This window comes from Monomorium pharaonis, chromosome 8 (assembly GCF_013373865.1).
Source record: "Monomorium pharaonis isolate MP-MQ-018 chromosome 8, ASM1337386v2, whole genome shotgun sequence".
In the NCBI taxonomy this organism is placed as follows: Eukaryota; Metazoa; Arthropoda; class Insecta; order Hymenoptera; family Formicidae; genus Monomorium; species Monomorium pharaonis.
This window is the reverse complement of record NC_050474.1, coordinates 11,778,973-11,799,166: the sequence shown is the minus strand read 5'-3', so window position 1 is coordinate 11,799,166 and position 20,194 is coordinate 11,778,973. Positions and strand designations below refer to the sequence as shown.

Below are 20,194 nucleotides of genomic sequence, written 5' to 3'. Positions count from 1 at the left end.
GAGATATTTTCTGAAATGTTTCTGCTATCTGCATAGATAGGTTTCGAAAATATTTCAGTAATATTATTGAAATATTACTAAAATCTTTCAAAAAGATTGCACTTGAAATGATCGCAGACATTGAACCATTGCAGAAGTGTTGCAGAAACAGTCGTGAAATATTTCTGTGATATATGGTCTGTTCTTTCTAGCTTCACTGTTGCATCGGTGCAATAAGTTAAAGTAAGACAAGTATATTTTTTCTCATTCTAACTTATTGCACCAGTGCAACAGTGCAGCTAGAAAAAACAGACCAATTGCTGTATACAATGTAACATTTCAAATAAAATATTTTAGGATTATATGCCGAGTGGGAAAGTACGCGCACCGTACTTTTGCCCACTTCTGCCCAAGGCACCTCTACCACCGCGCGAGGTGGGTGCAAGAAGAGGAAGCCGAAGGCCTTCCTCATGTATGTGTATGTCCTGCGCCCATAGAATAGGACAGGGCATCGAAATAAAGCATGGACTGCGCATTTTCTGCAAAAAGCCTTTGAAAAGTGTCCAGTGGGAAGACAAAGAGGAGACATGGCCTGGGTCAATTTCTCTGTCTAGCGCCCACTATGCTCTACTGGTTAGACAGAGATAGTGGTTGACCTGAACTAATTGCTGTCTCCCTTTTTTGATCAGACATGTTTTCTCTGCCATTGCGCAGTCCATGCTTTATGTCAATGGGACAGGGTATGACAGGTTTCCTAACCTAAATATTCGTTAATTTAACTATTAATATCTCACTTCTTCGGGCAGACCACCACTTTTTTCTGCCAAACTTATTCGTTTCATGCAAAACCACGCCGAATAAGCATATATGTGAATAATACTATAAACTATAGTTTCATAGTATTGTTTACTGGTGTAGATAAACTAAATAATTATCAAAAGAACGAAAGCAGAATCCTTCAAATATCTTTTGGACTCATGAAACCCATCACTTGTAAATCTAAATAAAATGCATATATATATTAAGAATAATTAAACTAACCAAATGTCATTTTGCCACTAATATACTTGGGATCTCTCTGAATATCGGCGATAGCAGCGATCGGTATCGCCCAATTGGCAACTGGTCCCCAAAAGTGAGTGCTGAAAAAAAATGTTGTTAATACACAGAATATTTTTCTTATGTACACATATCCCCAGATAGCCAAATGTTAGTCATGTTGCCAATAATCATTGCAACAACCAATTTAAACGAACTTGGAACAAGGTGAGACAGCATTGTCTACTAGATTGAACCAATATGAATTCTATTTTCAACAATGGCAAATTGATAGCAACATGTCAATATCAATTTGTTATCAATCATTTGTTGTTACCATATTGCTATTATATCGCAAACAATGGCTGTGTTTCAAAATTGCTGTCAGTACTGAAAATTTATAGTTTTTTTACGTACACTATAGATTTTCAGTACTGACAGCAATTTTGAAACACAGCCAATATAATGTATCATTATTACTAACCGTTTCTTTTTTTATATCCTCAACCGACTGTATATATAAGTAATCATGTTGTTGAATTCATGTTTTATTTGATGTCAACAAATGTACAGCAATTTATAGAAACACATACAATGCATTAGTTTACTCAAAATGCTAATCACGCTTGGTTATCTAATAGTAATAATTATGCAAGTAATAATTTAATAAACAACATAACAATCACTTGCCTCATAAAATAGTCACGGGTTTCTTTGCTTTTGAGAATTTTCATAACACGACTCATCTTGAATGTTTTCACAACGAGGAAAACTGCTTGTGTAGAATTCGATAGATTTTACTTTAAGTACGTTCCGAAATGCGCATAGAGCGTATAGATTGCATAGAAAATCGTATATAGTATTTTCGGGAGAGGTTCTTCTTCTTGGGAGCTTTCCAGCAAGTGATACAAATTGACACAGTAGTATTTCTGTCTTTGCTTGATATTCAGTGAGAGACAAGGACAAAATTACTGCTGTGTCAATTTGTGTCTCTTGCTGGAAAGCTTCCCTTCTGATTCCTCAAATGAATATCCCAGGCCTGCTCGGTTAAGGAGTGGGGGTATAGGCATACGTAGAAAAGGACAAACGTAGACGTTGAAAAGGGACGGACGATATACCAGGTATTTTCTTCTCTCTCACACGCAGGCGTGTGTAAGAGAGAAGGAAATACCTGTTATATCGTACGTAAACCCCCACTCCTGAAATTTGGGACAATCCTCGGTCTAGGGGTGCGTTCGGGGAGACGCTATTAGCGCTATCAGCATCAGTTTATCCTTGTTCTACTTTTAATGCGTAATGAAGATGGACTGATGCTGGTAGCGTTAATAGTGGGTGTTTACGATAATGGGTATCCGAGTAATTTTCTCTAGGACCGAAATATATGATAAGCACAACCATCTACTATCATCATGATTCGTGACAACTCAATGCTGTCCGGTATAGCCAAATCATCACGAGCAAGTTGCGAGTTCCGTGAGTTTGTAGCAGGTAACCTAAAAAGTACGACATAAATAATTTAATTATTACAATTAAAAATAATCTGTTTTTAATGTATGATAAGATTATTAACTTTAAAATTTTATTAACTTTAGTAATTATATGTAACACAATCATGTATTTTTAAAGTATTGTCTAAAGTAATATCAGAGATTATTTTATTTACAAATATTTATTTTGTCTATCAAGTTTCTATCATAACGGTATTATTTCAAAACCTAATATAATATTTTAATTAAACATTGATTCTCAATAAATGTTATTATTTATTATTAACTAACATATATATTAGAAAAGTCATCTTTTATTAAACGGATGGTGTTAACACTTTGAAACAAATGAGATAAATTATGTAAAATTACTAAATAAATCATTATTAATAATATTTTTTAGATTACAAGTAAAATAAAAATTTAAGTATAAATATTTTTCTTTCTTGTAACAACTGTTAATGATAAGTTGCATGGTGTTATCATTATTTTAAAAAATCATATATCTTTATGTATAAATATTATGCATGAATATTTCACTAATGTGAAACTAATAATAATGTTTACAATAAATTTTTTTAATTTGTAATACAAGTGCATAGTAAATTAAGATATACTGTAAACAAATATACGTTAGATATGCGTTAGATATACGTTATAATAGAAACTTGATAGACAAATTAATAAATAAAATATTTGTAAATAAAATAATCTCTTTAATATTACTTTAGACAATACTTTAAAAATACATGATTGTGTTATATAATTACTATTTTAATGAAGTTAATAATCTTACCATACATTAAAAACAGATTATTTTTAATTGTAATAATCAAATTATTTATGTCGTACTTTTTAGGTTACCTGCTACAAACTCACGGAACTCGCAACTCGCAACTTGCTCGTGATGATTTGGCTATATCGGACAGCATTGAGTTGTCACGAATCATGATGATAGTAGATGGTTGTGCTTATCATATATTTCGGTCCTAGAGAAAATTATTCAGATAGCCATTATCGTAAACACCCAGTGTCTCCCCGAACGCATTCTAGATCTTTTGGTTTGTTCGCGTCGCCATGCTCCGACATGCTCCTACTCACTCCAACGCATTCTAATAGGTTGGCGTCATCGGAATCAACGTATTGGAGTGTGTTGGGGTGAATAGAATCATGTCGGAGCATGGCGACGCGAACAAACCATTTGAGTATATATACAATGGAGGAGGAATGCCAGCACTGAAAGTGGGTACGTTCCGTTTCACGCATAATACGCATGATGCATCCACAGACTTCTATAATATACTAGACTGCTAGGCTCGTTATATATTCTCCATTTAGTGTGTACCCGAAAAGTATGTACAAATAGGAGCTCATAGGCGGCAGACTGAATTACCGATTGGAATGTGGCTAATATTTTATAGTCCTACGACTATGGATTACTAGAGGAGTGAGTGAGATGTATGATACAATATATACATATATTATGTGATTATGAGAGCGTTCTCCTTGGACGCTTATGGGTACTTATGCGTTAAACGTATCATTCTTTTGCTCTTGTAATATAAAAGAAAAAGATAAAATGACAATAACCAAGGTATGTGATAAAAGGCTGCCCAAATATATATAAAAAAGCGGTATACATTTCTTTTCGTTTAAGTATTAAAACTAAAGGACAAATGATATAACCTCATTTTAAGAGCATTTTTGTATAAAATAACTTAATATTAATGATATTTATTAGTATTATTAAGTATCATTCTTTAAATATATATATATATAAACATTTTAAAAATGTCGACAAATTACTCGTAGCAACTATATGTGACATTTATTGGCATATATATATGTACATATACATTCCACTTGACGAACAATGTACATATATAGTAGATGACACATTCCGATCGGTTATTCAGTCATGTACAACATGTACATTATATACTGGTACGCCTAGGGAATCAAGGTTAGCAGTCTAGTATATTATAGAAGTCTGTGGATGCATCCGTTCATTCTTGTTTGACGTTTGACAAACAACAAGAATGAACGATGCATCATGCGTATTATGCGTGAAACGGAACGTACCCAGTGTCCAAGATCTGTGCGAGAGAGAAAGGTATATCATAATACCTGCTCTCTCTGCGCATGCGTCAAACGCTATATGTACAATGGCTGGCATTGTATGTTTTACACACACATACAATCCGTAAATAAGTACAAAAGTGCACAAGAAGTGCACAAGAAGTGTTGAAACTGCAGTGCAGATAATGATATTAACGCATGCGCAGAGAAAGCAAGTATTATGATATACCTTTCTCTCTCGCACAGATCTTGGACACATGGCCTGTTCTTTTTAGCTGCACTATTACACTGGTGCAATAAGTTAAAGTAAGACAAGTATATTTTTTCTCATTCTAACTTATTGCACCAGTGCAACAGTACAGCTAGAAAGAACAGACCAACACTTTCGGGCTGCGTTCCGTTTCAATGCATGATGCGCATAATGCATTGTTCATCCTTGTTTAACGTTTGACAAACAACAAGGATGAACGATGCATTATGCGTATCATGCGTGAAACGGAACGCACCCTCGGTCTACATGAAACCATAGCAATTCCTCCTCCATGTATATATATTCAAAGGTATATCCACACAAACTTGTATAAACGCATAAGCATATGCATAAAGGTGAAAGCACATAAAATTACAGGAGCCATAAGCAGCATGCAGAAGCCATAGCGCACGCGCAATGATCTGTCCATGGCAGAATGAGATAGATATCATAGGGCATGCGCTATGGTTTCTGCATTCTGCCCATGGCTTCTGAATTTCCAATCTACATAAAAATACATAATACATAAGCCACGGACATAACCAGGCATAACTCATAGAGTGCGTTCTTAAATTTGCAACGGATGCAGCCAGATACATCAGGGGGTCTATTACAGTTCTTAGGTGAGATCATTCACTGTGAAAATGTGAAAAGTGAGCTACAGTGATTGGTGTATATTGTTAGTTCTAAAAGTATACACCAATCAGTGGAGAGAGTGCTGGAAATGTGAAAAGTGAGTGAACTCACCTAAGAACCGTAATAGATCCCCAGAATGTCATTCTATCTTTGTTCAACTTTCCGTAAGTAACAAAGGTGGAATGACATTCTGGTGCATCTGGCTGCATCCGTTGCAAATTTAAAAACGCACCCATTGTAGCCGGCAAATCCTAAGGAAAAGTAATTCGCATTTAAAGAACAGATTTATATCAATTAACACATAAGTATCCTTATTATTTAATTTTCAACGTAATAAAAATACGAACTAACAATGACCGCGCGTATATATAATTATTAGTATGAATTGTCTCAGTTTCATAATGTTTTGAGGTTAATTTAATTTTGTATGCAAATTCTGAAATTGTAATTTATTGCAAGATAAACGCATTTTCTCATAATTTTCGGTATGTTTCATGTTTAATGCTTTATTTATAAAATCGATTTTCATTCTCGATCACACGGATTAGATAACCCGACAATTTCCTCAAAAAATGGAGGAGTGATATTGGTACTAACAAAAGTCCCTAAACACTAAATTCTAATTTTTGTGTATTAGCAGGTTATTTGACATTATATTGTAGATTCATTTATTATTTGTATTCGCACCGCGCATGTGTTTTCGCGCTGACAGATTTATTACTGATGCAGTTTTACTAATCACAAAAATTAAAATTTAGTGCCTACAGACTTTCGTTAGTACCAACATCACTCCTCCATTTTTTGAGGAAATTGTCGGGTTACCACGAATTACTGTTAGGCTGGATCCTCATGCAGACACCGGCGCTATGACACCGAGCGCTAATTGGTGAAAAACGGGTGGTGGTGGTAAATAGCAAGAAAACAGCGCTAAAGCAACGGCGCTGTCATCAGGATTGAATTTTTCATGATTTTTTGGCGTTTAAACGCCAAAGTGTGTGTGTAGTGTGCCATCATAAATATAGGTACTCAAATTTTTCTATATTTTTCTTGTGGACTACTCGATTATTCAACAAATTTGAGCAAGTTTTGTATTTTTAGTGTAAAAATTATATATGTATATTATATATGTACATATAATTATATATGTACATATCGAAAAGATCGCTTACAGATATAAATAAGTTAATTGGTCAATTAATTCTAAAAAATTACAATTACGAAAGTGGAATTATATGAAATTAAAAGTTTTATTAAATATTTGACAATAACCTACCAAAAATGCTCAACTTATTTTTTAGGCATTCGGACAGTAGCGATTAATCTCGTTATGTCCCTCAACCACGCGCTCCTCGTACAGCACGATTTGTCAATTCTTCTCCAGAGTTTGAGCCAGAAGTATACTGATAAAACTTACCAAGCTGTGGATACACGTAGCCTGCGTCATCAACATGGATTTTATTGAAACCTTCGTAACAGCTATGGTCCATCACAATGTCTATATTAATTACCGTATCACATAATGCACATATGTTTTCCTACAAAAAAATTTATATGTTAACTTGTATAAATATAGCAATAATAAGCCCTGGAAGGTTTAACTATGGGATGCCATCCATGTAGTGGAACTATTATCAAATTAGAATTTTATTTGTGTTTTGTGAGGATATTTAATAAAATTACATGATTGCCTAAAAATTCGTTCAGTTATCAATAACGTAACGTTGTTCCCTGTAATTACCTTATGTTAACAAATAACATAATGTAATTCTTCAAAATTTTATTACACTATTAAATAACATGAAATGTGCAATTATATTTATTATTTATACACATTTATTTCTATAATATACTGCGGAATTTTATTAAAAAAGATATTTACTGAAGTACTTACTTGAAAGTTAGCCATTTCATCCTTGCACTTGTTCAATCACAAATAAACAATGGCCTATACTTATTATATTATCTAGCAATGTTATCTTTTATTATATATATGTATATACTTGTGTCGAAGAATTTGCGCTGTCTGAAAAAGTTGGACTCGGTCGAACTTTGGGCACGCTATTGTCATTAGAATGTCACTAGACAATTGTTGTGGCCGCTCGAGAGTCGAATTTTTTAATTTTGTAAAAAACATGTAAAATCAAATAGATTTGCATATCATTTAATACAAAAAAACATAATAAAGAAACACAATAAAGTTAGGAGCTTATTTAGAAAATTGGATAAAAACTATCGCTTTGATTGTTCTCAATTTGACAACTTTCATTGGCTGTTGCTCAACATTTGAAACAGCGCTTGAGCGCTGGTGCTAAAGCGCTGGTGTCTGCATGAGGATCCAGCCTTATAATAGGGAGCGCCCCGATTGACCACGTCCCAATTGACCACCGCTTTTCTAATTGGCGATCCAACGGAAAAACTCTAAGCATTGCTCTAGTTTACACCGAGCATTTGGTACGCGTATCAAGTAGTGAATTTAAGCTAATCAGCCAATGATTAAACACATTTACTAGTTATTTACTATTTGATACGCGTACCAAGTGCTCGGTGTAAACTAGGTCATTGCTGCAAATGGTTGTGGCTAAGGCACTATAAAAGTGAGTATTCTCCACAGACTTCTATAATATACTAGACTGCTAGGCTCGTTATATATTCTCCATTTAGTGTGTACCCGAAAAGTATGTACAAATAGGAGCTCATAAGCGGCAGACTGAATTACCGATTGGAATGTGGCTAATATTTTATAGCTCTATTTACACCGAGCACTTGGTACACGTATCAAGTAGTGAATTTAAGCTGATCAGCCAATGATTAAACACGTTCACTAGTTATTTACTATTTGATACGCGTACCAAGTGCTCGGTGTGGTAAGGAGCCAAAATCCATAAAAAACTAGGGGAGAATGTTGGCAATGATGGAAAATCTCTAGAATCCATAAATTTATTTCTGAAGTTGACAACACTGTGGTGCTTTCGGGAGTAGCATGGGATGTGTGTAGTGCAGAACCGTGATTGTGACCACGGTCTTGAATACAGGTCTCGTAACTCAAGCCAATTTCGGTGGTGGGGGTAGGTCATTAAGTGAGGCAATTTAGTTCTTGCAGTAGCCACAGAGGCGTTACAGTCTACCATAGTTTGTAGGCGAGAGACGCGGGAGGCCAGAGAATATCAATTTAAAACAAAAAATCAGGGTAATGAAAATGTAAATTAAAAAATAACGTATTACTTATTAATTTTTTATCAAGTAATTATTTTTTTACTCATTAATTATTAAAACAGTAATCCAAAATGGAAAAAATCGCATTAATTATTTTAAAAATAATGCGTATTGAAAAAAACCGCATTACTTATTTCAAAAGTAATGCGTATTGAAAAAAATCGTATTACTTATTTCAAAAGTAATGCGTATTGAAAAAAACCGCATTACTTATTTCAAAAGTAATGCGTATTGAAAAAAACCGCATTACTTATTTCAAAAGTAATGCGTATTGAAAAAAATCGTATTACTTATTTCAAAAGTAATGCGTATTGAAAAAAATCGTATTACTTAATAAGTAATTATTAAGTATTGTATTATTATTATCGTATTACTTAATAAGTAATTATTTCTTTAAAAAATTAAAAATTAAAATTAAAAATTAAAAATTAAAATAAAAAATTAAAAATTAAAAATTAAAATTAAAAATTAAAATAAAAATTAAAAATTGAAATTAAAAATTAAAATAAATTATTTCTTTACAATCCTTTTTATGTTTCATTTTGTTCTTTTTTAAATTTAATTTTTGTAGGCATTCCAAGTTGTCAAGGTAAGTAAAAAAATATATATTTTTATTTTCCTCCTTGAATAATTTTAAATATTTTGCAGTGTTTAAAATCAAGTAGATATTACGAATAAAAATTAATCCTTCAATTTTTATTTTATTTTTCGCAAGTATTCCGAAGTCGAAACGGACAGTTTAGCTGCATGCGAGAAAGTGTATTGCAAGGTGAAAGAAAAACGACATTAATTATGTTACGTTTTGCATACGTGAACGCTTTATTCATTCGTCAATTTTGACAATTTTTTTGAACGACAAATTTTTTTTTCAATTTTAAGTTTTCTTGGTGAGCGTTTTGCCTCATTCTTAATCTTAGATAATACACTATTGCATAAGACAAGACTTCAGATGCATGTTCTTTACAAGGATACGTAAAGGTGTAGGAATCAAGTACTTCATCAAGAGTTACATCGAAGACGTCCGCGCGAGAGGAATATTTGGCAAATGATGCTTCTATATGACGGATCAGGTGAAAGAAATGGAGATTTGCGTGAATAAGACCACCGCGTGATTTTATTTGAACCAATTGCGACACCGAAGATTCGCAGTTGGTCTTAAATCTTACGGCTTCTTCACACGCAGCGCAGGAATTATATTTCTTAAGGACTTGCTTACACAGGTAACCTGGAGAAACAACGTAATAATGTTCCACCATCATTTTCAATAGAAACGCTTTGCTTCTAAAGCAAAATTCTACGGCGAAACATGTAAAGCGAGCTGAAAAAGCAACCCAGATAGCACAGAATATTTATCATAAATATTTATAAATATTTTACAAATTTATTTAAAAAAATATTTTTTAAAGATTGTATAATTATTTTTCATAAACCAGGAATTTAGAAATAATACAAAAATACATTATTGTCAACAATATATAAAATATATTTTTAAAATGTACTGAAAAATATTTATGGTATATGAAGAAAAATTATTTTTTATATTAGTATAAATATTTATTTTAAATATTTTAAATATTTTAAAATTATTTATATTAAATATTAAACATAGTATAAATATAGTATATATATTTATTTTAAATATTTTCATAAATATTTATCATAATTTTTTTATACCTGGCAAATTCGGACATAAAAATATGTACAAAATATTTATCATAAATTTTTTTCCTTATAAATATTTTATAAATATTTTGTGCTATCTGGGAATGATAACAAGCTATACAATTGTTAGTGCAATAGAGCAAACGTGAGTATAATACGAACCTACGTTTTTGTTTAGATATTATACATTTTGCGGAGACTTGATTAAAATACGAAACCTGTTACGTAGTAGATAATGCAATCAAGGATAGGGGAAAGAGCATAATCATGTTCGGAATGAGGATCAAGGATATCGTCTGCCTCCCAATCGCCGGATTGCAATACTTGGTCTAGTTTGGTCTTAATTGTTCGCATAGATTCCGCACTTTTGCCCTCGCGTTTATTGCCGTATATTGCTTTGATTTCGTCGATAGAGATCAATGTCGGCCTCGAATCGGACGAAACCGTGCAATTGCCGTATTTCGGAGGCTTGATCACACTATACACCGACAGTAATTTGTATAATTGTAAAAATGTTGGGCAGTTTGGATGATCATTGCATCCTGCGCATTGACGGATAGTGCCGAAAAATTTCTAAAAGGCAAGTAATTGTTTATTGTAGAACAGATAAGTGCATGTATCCCAAATGCTTTTTTAAACATCTCATTATCATCATTTTTTACAAAGTTACATTCTCTTAAAATTTGTCTATTTTTCTAGGACAGAAAATAGGTGATTCTCTAAGGTTGTGTACCTCTAAATTATCCTGATTAACTTTTCCAGTCAGCAGGTACTTAAAATTGAATTTGTCAATCAGATATTTGCAAAGGTCCATCGTCGATCGAAGAGATATTCTCAGTCCTTTTGAAGTTTCAACAGTAAGAAATTCCTCTGCTGTGATATCTGTTTTTGACACTGCCAATTCCCATTCATCTAACCACCGCAATGTATCTTCTAAAATCTATGAAAAATAATATAATAATAAAAATACTTTATGTGGTTTTACTGTTATTATAATTTTCATTATACGGCTCGGGTATTTTTTTACCTTAAAATCTTTACAGTGCGGCGTGAGTCCTTGATTTGGCGATTTGCGATTCATTGCGTCAAACATATCATTCATACGTTTACAAAAAGAAATTGTTTCTTCGCACCCGCTGAGTCCTTCGCACCCGTGTGACAAATAAAACGCGAGCCCGTCAGCCACGGAGTTGCTGAATATCTGTAACACAATAAAAAGTTATTGAGTTATTCATTACATTTAAAACGCCAAGAATAAATACTATATTTTTAGTAACACACAAACGTACCTGAGTAGCTAGTCTGACTCGCATTTTCGATGTGTTGTCCAGTACAACATGTCTGAGCGTTATTTTTGGACATGCTCGTGCATTCCCTGGATGATCTTTATCGATATTATACAACGTTTCAAAATAATTCCAACTAACGTAGCCATTCGTAGATTTTAACTAAAAAATTGTATCAATATATTTACTGATCTATATTTTTTCTTTCTTTTTTAGGTGTGGGTTTCCGGAAAAGCTAGGTAGGATTTATTTTCATGCAACACAGGATCTCCGAGATTAAAGTATGTATTGATTAAAGTATGTATGTATGTATGTATGTATGTATGTATGTATGTATATATGTATGTATGTATGTATGTATATATGTATGTATGTATGTATGTATGTATTTATTAAAGTATGTATTGATTTTAAACTTTATTTTCTTTTTCAGGTGCCTCCGGAATTGCTAATAAGCATAAGATCTTTTAACTCACCCGCAATTTTCTTTTGTTGTACAACCGGTTTCGGACGTTCTTGACGAGGTGGCAGACATCGGAAAAGACAAATACTTTCCGTTTGTCGTCCAAGGGGTGAGTGAACCACGTTTTGGTATCTTCTATAGTTCCTCTGACACCCAAAAGTGAACACATTTTTGTGTTTGTTGCAGCACCGTCGGCAACAACACCATGGATCATCGCTCCGCATTGTTCCAAATAGCAAATAGCTTTAATGACAATTTTCGCGAGCTCTTCTCCTTTTACGGAATTTTTCGAAGCAAACACTGCAATCGGCTGTGTATATACATCAGCAAGCGGCTGGAACATGAGGACAAGACCATGTGTAGCCTGTTCATTTATGTCTGTGGATTGTTGCCCGCCATCGCCCAAGTCCGTTAAGCCTACATAAGTTAAATTTCTCGAACAAACTGTCACAGACTTCCTTAAATTTATTTCATCGAGTAGTAGGATCCCGTGACGTTGCAATGGAGTTTTTAAAGCAAAATGTTTTTCGATAAGTTTCGAAAATTCTTCATCAAAGCCACACTTTATATTAATTAAAGAGAAATAATTGCGTATTGTCTTTGTGCACGGAAGTGGCAGGATATTGTTTTTACGCAAAAATCCGTAGTCTTTTGGCGATCGGATATTCAGAAGCAAGCACATGATCCAATCATCAGTGTAACGTCGACCTCTGGCATCTTTTTTGCTTGCCGCGGCGAAGATTTCTTTAACAACTAATTTTTGGGACATTGAAATGTTCTCTAACTCACCTAATTTTTTATCGACAGCCGTGTCTTGCATGCTTGTCATTTGTGCTTCTTGTGCTTTCATACACGTAATAAGATGTTCAACGTGATTCTTAGCTCGATATTTCTGACGTTTTTCACGTCTAATTTTTTTCCGCATTGCTAATAATTTACCTTGATCAACGGAGTTTGACGCGTTATTAATCCGATTAATCATCGTACGACTCTTCAACCGTGCCTTCCGTTGCAATATGCATTTCCTCAATTTTATGCAGGACTTGCATGTTTTCTGCTTCGAGAGCAGAGAGCAACCTTTACTTCTCCATTTATTGACGTAATCTTGATATACCCCATCGGCTGGTATGAGATAAATACTAATGTCACTTTGGCCGCTGCAGATGTTCATATCTTGAAATTTTCTTAGTATATTCTTAAGCATTTCTTTCTTCTTTATAACACGTTCGAGATCCTTATCTTGCGTATCAATGTGACGACCATAAATAAAATATTTTAATTTTCCGTCCGCGTCAAGTGTAACACTTTTTTGTGTTACTGGACAATACACGCCGTTCTCGAAATTCATGATCGAATATGTAAACAGCGTATATTGTGAAATTTCAGCATAATTCGGCATATTGACCCAACTCCATCTCTCCGGTATAACGGCAGAAAAGTCATTATTAGCGCTCGCATTTTCTGGTATTACTGGAACAATAAGTCTAGTAATTCTTATGAGCAATAGCCAGTTTTTGCACTAATGAAAAGTTAATAAAAATTATTTCTCAATACAATGTTGTAATAATTACGTAAATAAATTCAAAATTTATTTTTTAATTCAATGTCGTATTTACTCAAAGTAATTTTCAAATTTGTTTTTATCAAAACATATGCGTTTTGTAATCTCACTTGCATCAATTATTGAGAAATTGAGGTAAATAGATGCAATAATTGTGCATTTATTTTTCAATTTTCCTATCTGGGACATTGCAATGAAGTATTTTGTTCCAAATTTTTATTTAAAAAAAATAAATATATTTTATTTTTGTTCCATATTGATTTTTTTGTTTTATTTTTTTTCCAGATATTGTTGCTAAAACGATATAATTTTTCTTCTTCGAAACATTTGGGTAAGACTTTGCATTACTCACGTTCGGTTATTTCTAGAGATGAAGACACTTTGGCAGGCTTCTGAGGAACAAACGAATCTGCTACTATAAGTTCACAACTCAATACTTGCATTGGAGAGAGCGACAATTCAATGTCTGTGTCAACAGTTTGAGCTGATGAAGAAACATGAGCGATATATGTAATATAAACAAAAAAAAAATTATGTATGTTTCAATATTACATTCTATCTTTTTTTTTCATCAACAGTGCAATAAATATTTTTTATTTAACAAAACTCACTGACGAAAGTATTAATTTCTTGAATGCTTGGAGAATTTGAAACTTGCATCGCATATTCAAGCTGTGGCTCACAATTTTTCTTTTCTGTCGGAACGTCACCGAATCTTGTGGGCACAGCAAACTGCTTCAACTGCGCTTTTTTATATGCGACCTTCAATAGAGACACGTGATTTGAGAAAAAATCTTTTCAAATCACACATGTAAAATTTTTCCATTAAACTCACCCGTGCAATTACTTTGCCATTTGCGTCGTGCTTGACCCATTCGCGGGAAATGTCTTCCTCCTTAAAATGTTTTTCACATACAATATCCAACGGATACAACTTTGTAATACCCGGAATAGCTTTTTCCCACTTCTTCCACGTAACAATGTCTTTCGGCACTTGAAATGTGGACCGTTTCGGCACGGTTTTGCTGCTAGTTTTGCAATTCGGTACCACACACCACTTCGCCATTTTACAATAAGTTTTTCAAATTATCCCAAACACAATAACACAATAATGAATATATATTAACACCAAAACAGAGACTTCCGTAGAAAAAAATTATGTAAAAATTACTGCACACAAAATTGCATATTTTTATGCATGAATCTCTGCAATTTTTAATGAGCTTGAAGTTTGCATAGTTACTAAGCAACGAAAAAAAATTTTTTGGATTAAAAATTGAAATAAGTAATGCGATTTTTTCAATACGCATCACTTTTAAAATAAGTAATGCGATTTTTTCAATACGCATCACTTTTGAAATAAGTAATGCCATTTTTTCAATACGCATCACTTTTGAAATAAGTAATGCAATTTTTTTCAATACGTATCACTTTTGAAATAAGTAATGCGATTTTTTTCAATACGCATTACTTTTGAAATAAGTAATGCCATTTTTTCAATACGCATCACTTTTGAAATAAGTAATGCGATTTTTTTCAATACGCATTACTTTTGAAATAAGTAATGCCATTTTTTTCATATAGAAGCATCATTTGCCAAATATTCCTCTCGCGCGGACGTCTTCGATGTAACTCTTGATGAAGTACTTGATTCCTACACCTTTACGTATCCTTGTAAAGAACATGCATCTGAAGTCTTGTCCTATGCAATAGTGTATTATCTAAGATTAAGAATGAGGCAAAACGCTCACCAAGAAAACTTAAAATTGAAAAAAAAATTTGTCGTTCAAAAAAAATTGTCAAAATTGACGAATGAATAAAGCGTTCACGTATGCAAAACGTAACATAATTAATGTCGTTTTTCTTTCACCTTGCAATACACTTTCTCGCATGCAGCTAAACTGTCCGTTTCGACTTCGGAATACTTGCGAAAAATAAAATAAAAATTGAAGGATTAATTTTTATTCGTAATATCTACTTGATTTTAAACACTGCAAAATATTTAAAATTATTCAAGGGGGAAAATAAAAATATATATTTTTTTACTTACCTTGACAACTTGGAATGCCTACAAAAATTAAATTTAAAAAAGAACAAAATGAAACATATAAAAAGGATTTTAAAAAAATAATTTATTTTAATTTTTAATTTCAATTTTTAATTTTTAATTTTAATTTTTTATTTTAATTTTTAATTTTTAATTTTAATTTTTAATTTTTTAAAGAAATAATTACTTATTAAGTAATACGATAATAATAATACGATACTTAATAATTACTTATTAAGTTATACGATTTTTTTCAATACGCATTACTTTTGAAATAAGTAATGCGGTTTTTTTCAATACGCATTACTTTTGAAATAAATAATGCGAGTTTTTTTATTACGCATTATTTTTTAAATAATTAATGCGATTTTTTCCATTTTGGATTACTGTTTTAATAATTAATGAGTAAAAAAATAATTACTTGATAAAAAATTAATAAGTAATACGTTATTTTTTAATTTACATTTTCATTACCCTAATTTTTTGTTTTAAATTGATATCCTCTGGCCTCCCGCGTCTCTCGCCTACAAACTATGGTAGACTGTAACGCCTCTGTGGCTACTGTAAGAACTAAATTGCCTCACTTACGTGACCGTCTCCCACCACTGAAGTTACGAGACCTGTATACAAGACCGTGATTGTGACAGATGGTGTATGAAAGACCAAAATAACCTCGCGGAGATGACAGGTCAGCAAGACGCAGGTTAGTGCTAAATATTAAACTTTAATTAGATTATTAATTTAGGATCTTTACAATACGAGTTACTGTAAACTGTCTTTGCTGTTTAATTGTGACTGCATTTACTATGTAAATATTATCTTTCTTATAAAATTATGTGATATTTACTACATGTTTACTTTAATAATTAAATAAATAAATAAATAAAACCAAAGTTGTATTTATTAATTAATTTAACTAAAGTCATTTGTGTTGTAAAGATCCTAAATTAATAATCTCAGATCAGTCTTTCTATAATAGTATTGATTATATTACAATGTGAAATAATATTATTATTACCAAAATACCAAAAATAATATAGAATTATTATTATTTCTTAAGAGATATAAATGTATAAATCCTTTTTTGTAAAGATTTAATGATTGTATAGATCCATCAAAAATAAAAGATTAATTAGTAATTAATCTTTTACCTTTGATAGGTCTGTATTAATTAGTAATTAATCTTTTACTTTTGATGGGTCTGTATGATCATTAAATCTTTACAAAAAAGTATTTATACATTTGTATCCTTTAAGAAATAATAATCATCTCATATTATTCTTGATATTTTGGTGATAATAATATTATTTCACATTGTAATATCGACTATTACAGGAAAACTGATCTGAGATTATTAATTTGTGATCTTTACGATACAAGTTACTGTAAACTGACGTTGCTGTTTAACTCTGGCTACATTTATTATCTAAAGATTATATTTTTCATAAAATTATGTGATTTTACTGCGTGTTTACTTTAATAATTCAATTAATAAATACAACTGGAGTTAAACAGCAAAGTCAGTTTACAGTAACTTGTATCGTAAAGATCACAAATTAATAATCTCAGATCAGTCTTTTTGTAATAGTATCGATATTACAATAGGGAATAATTATTATTACCAAAATACCAAGAATATGGGTTGATTATTATTTCTTAAAAGATATAAATGTATAAATACTTTTTTGTAAAGATTTAATGATCATACAGACCCATCAAAAGTAAAAGATTAATTACTAATTAATACAGACCTATCAAAGGTAAAAGATTAATTACTAATTAATCTTTTATTTTTGATGGATCTATACAATCATTAAATCTTTACAAAAAAAAATTTATACGTTTATATCTCTTAAGAAATAATAATAATTCTATATTATTTTTGGTATTTTGGTAATAATAATATTATTTCACATTGTAATATAATCAATACTATTATAGAAAGACTGATCTGAGATTATTAATTTAGGATCTTTACAACACAAATGACTTTAGTTAAATTAATTAATAAATACAACTTTGGTTTTATTTATTTATTTATTTAATTATTAAAGTAAACATGTAGTAAATATCACATAATTTTATAAGAAAGATAATATTTACATAGTAAATGCAGTCACAATTAAACAGCAAAGACAGTTTACAGTAACTCGTATTGTAAAGATCCTAAATTAATAATCTAATTAAAGTTTAATATTTAGCACTAACCTGCGTCTTGCTGACCTGTCATCTCCGCGAGGTTATTTTGGTCTTTCATACACCATCTGTCACAATCACGGTTCTGCACTACACGCATCCCATGCTACTCCCGAAAGCACCACAGTGTTGTCAACTTCAGAAATAAATTTATGGATTCTAGTGATTTTCCATCATTGCCAACATTCTCCCCTAGTTTTTTATGGATTTTGGCTCCTTACCCTCGGTGTAAACTAGAGTATAGTCCTACGACTATGGATTACTAGAGGAGTGAGTGAGATGTATGATACAGTGGCTTAGTTTACATCGTGCATTTGATACGCGTATCAGGTACCATATTCGTATCAAATTCGTACTAAATATTTAGTACGCACGATGTAAACGCTGCCGGATCAATTTGGTACGAGCGTATCAAGTAGGAGTATCGTACTAAACTGATACGCGTACCAAGTGATACAAATGTCGATGTAAACGCATAAAACGCATTTTAGAGAGAATTTAGCAATTGAGCATAACCTCAGTGCTAAAATTTAAAAACCGGTGTGAAAATGTTTTAGTAGGAGACATCAACATGAATTAAATTTGTATTATATTTTTCACAGTACATGCTTAGTACATTCGATGTAAACGCGCCCGTACTAAGGCTTTGGTGCGCACCAAACTTAATACGCGTACTAAGGTTTTGACGATGTAAACTAAGCCTATGTGATTATGAGAGCGTTCTCGTTGGACGCTTATGCGTATTTATGCGTTAAACGTATCATTCTTTTGCTCTTGTAATATAAAAAAAAAGACAAAATGACAATAATTAAGGTATGTGATAAAAGGCTGCCCAAATATATATAAAAAAGCGGTATACATTTCTTTTCGTTTAAGTATTAAAACTAAAAAACAAATGATATAACTTCATTTTAAGAGCATTTTTGTATAAAATAACCTAATATTAATGATATTTATTAGTATTATTAAGTATCATTCTTTAAAAATATATATATAAACATTTAAAAAATGTCAACAAATTACTCGTAGCAACTATATGTGACATTTATTGGCATATATATATATATGTACATATACATTCCACTTGACGAACAATGTACATTACATAGCAGATGACACATTCCGATCGGTTATTCAGTCATGTACAACATGTACATTATATACTGGTACGCCTAGGGAATCAAGATTAGCAGTCTAATATATTATAAAAGTCTGTGGTATTCTCACGTTCGCCATTTTTCTTCTAACTAGCATGAAAAATTAAGTATGTTTTGTATATATATACGTCAATAATCTTTGTATATATATACGTCAATAATCATCAAACTTTATGCGACAATGAAACGAAGACACGATATTTATGATCTTGAGACTGTAAAGGTTATTACGATGTATTATATATGTAAAACATTATGCTAGTTACTTGCATGGTGTATTCTTCCACCATGCATACCCAGTGAACACATTTTATAGCGGCAATATAACATGGAAGTTACATGTAATTTAACATTGTTATTCTTGTGATATGTAGGTGCTATATGACATGGAAATAACCTGTTACGTAATATTTGTTATACGCAAGTGATGTAGCTGTTATACGTCGTTTTGGCGTTACAGTTATTCAACAAAAATTGTATAATCGTAACATAACACGTTCGTATCAATGTTATTACGGAACGATGCGTCGTAGTTGACTCAGAAATCAGACAACATTACAACATCCTGAATGATAGATCTATTTGATAATAAAAAAAATTATTATAAAGATAATGTTTTCAAAAATAACGGTTTGTCTACAATTACTGCGCACAAAAAATGCACAAAATCGAAATTCATCGTGTGCTGAACAAAAACAGAATAATAAATGTATACTATTCAATTTTTCTTAGAATTACGATCTATATCTATATTAGAGTTAACCATCTAATTAATCATTTGAACGCTTCAAAGATTAGTGCTAAATAGATCGCAATTTCCATCAAATTATTAAGGTTATGAAAAAAGATAAATTTAACAATGAAATTAATAAGTAAATAAATTAATGCTATTTATTTTTAATATGTTTTGCAAAATTTAATTGCTTTTATAAAAAATAATATAGTTGCGTCAGTTTATAACATATAAGTATATGTAAACAATAACAAGTACCCATATCGATGAGTCAAATTGGCGTAGCAGGTAGAGTACAAGGTTCGTCATCCTAAGGTCCCGGGTTCAAACCTAGCAGCGACAAGTAAGAATAAAATAAAAAATTACATAATTTAAATTTAATTAATTAATAAAAATTTATTCTAAAT

At 31.7% G+C, this 20,194-nt stretch overlaps 2 protein-coding genes and 1 long non-coding RNA gene across 9 annotated transcripts in view; 1 reads left to right on the top strand and 2 right to left on the bottom strand.

Annotated features, from left to right (window-relative positions):
- Positions 1–1,845, bottom strand: part of LOC105831245 (mitochondrial pyruvate carrier 1) — a 55,427-nt gene extending 53,582 nt beyond the window's left edge. For all 7 annotated transcript variants that reach the window (XR_004964289.1, XR_004964290.1, XM_036290758.1 and 4 more), the window contains exons 1-2: positions 1,708–1,845; positions 1,021–1,121 (exon numbers count right to left, since the gene is read on the bottom strand). Coding sequence is in view for 5 of the 7 variants with exons in the window: in XM_036290758.1 (XP_036146651.1) it covers positions 1,021–1,121; positions 1,708–1,763 (157 nt within the window). In the remaining 2 variants the exon portion in view is untranslated. The remainder of the gene's footprint in view (positions 1–1,020; positions 1,122–1,707) is intronic.
- An 8,505-nt stretch (positions 1,846–10,350) lies between these two features.
- Positions 10,351–14,985, bottom strand: LOC118646884. Its single transcript, XM_036290755.1, has 8 exons — positions 14,490–14,985; positions 14,266–14,416; positions 14,007–14,138; positions 12,107–13,563; positions 11,634–11,792; positions 11,372–11,545; positions 11,078–11,284; positions 10,351–10,917 (listed from the first exon to the last, which is right to left on the bottom strand). The coding sequence occupies exons 1-8, from the start codon at positions 14,718–14,720 to the stop codon at positions 10,549–10,551; spliced, it is 2,880 nt and encodes a 959-aa protein (XP_036146648.1). The 5' UTR covers positions 14,721–14,985; the 3' UTR covers positions 10,351–10,548.
- LOC118646888 lies at positions 11,065–12,372 on the top strand. Its single transcript, XR_004964292.1, has 4 exons — positions 11,065–11,201; positions 11,847–11,911; positions 12,064–12,202; positions 12,280–12,372. It is a non-coding gene; the product is annotated as an uncharacterized LOC118646888 (long non-coding RNA).
- Positions 14,986–20,194: the final 5,209 nt, after the last annotated feature.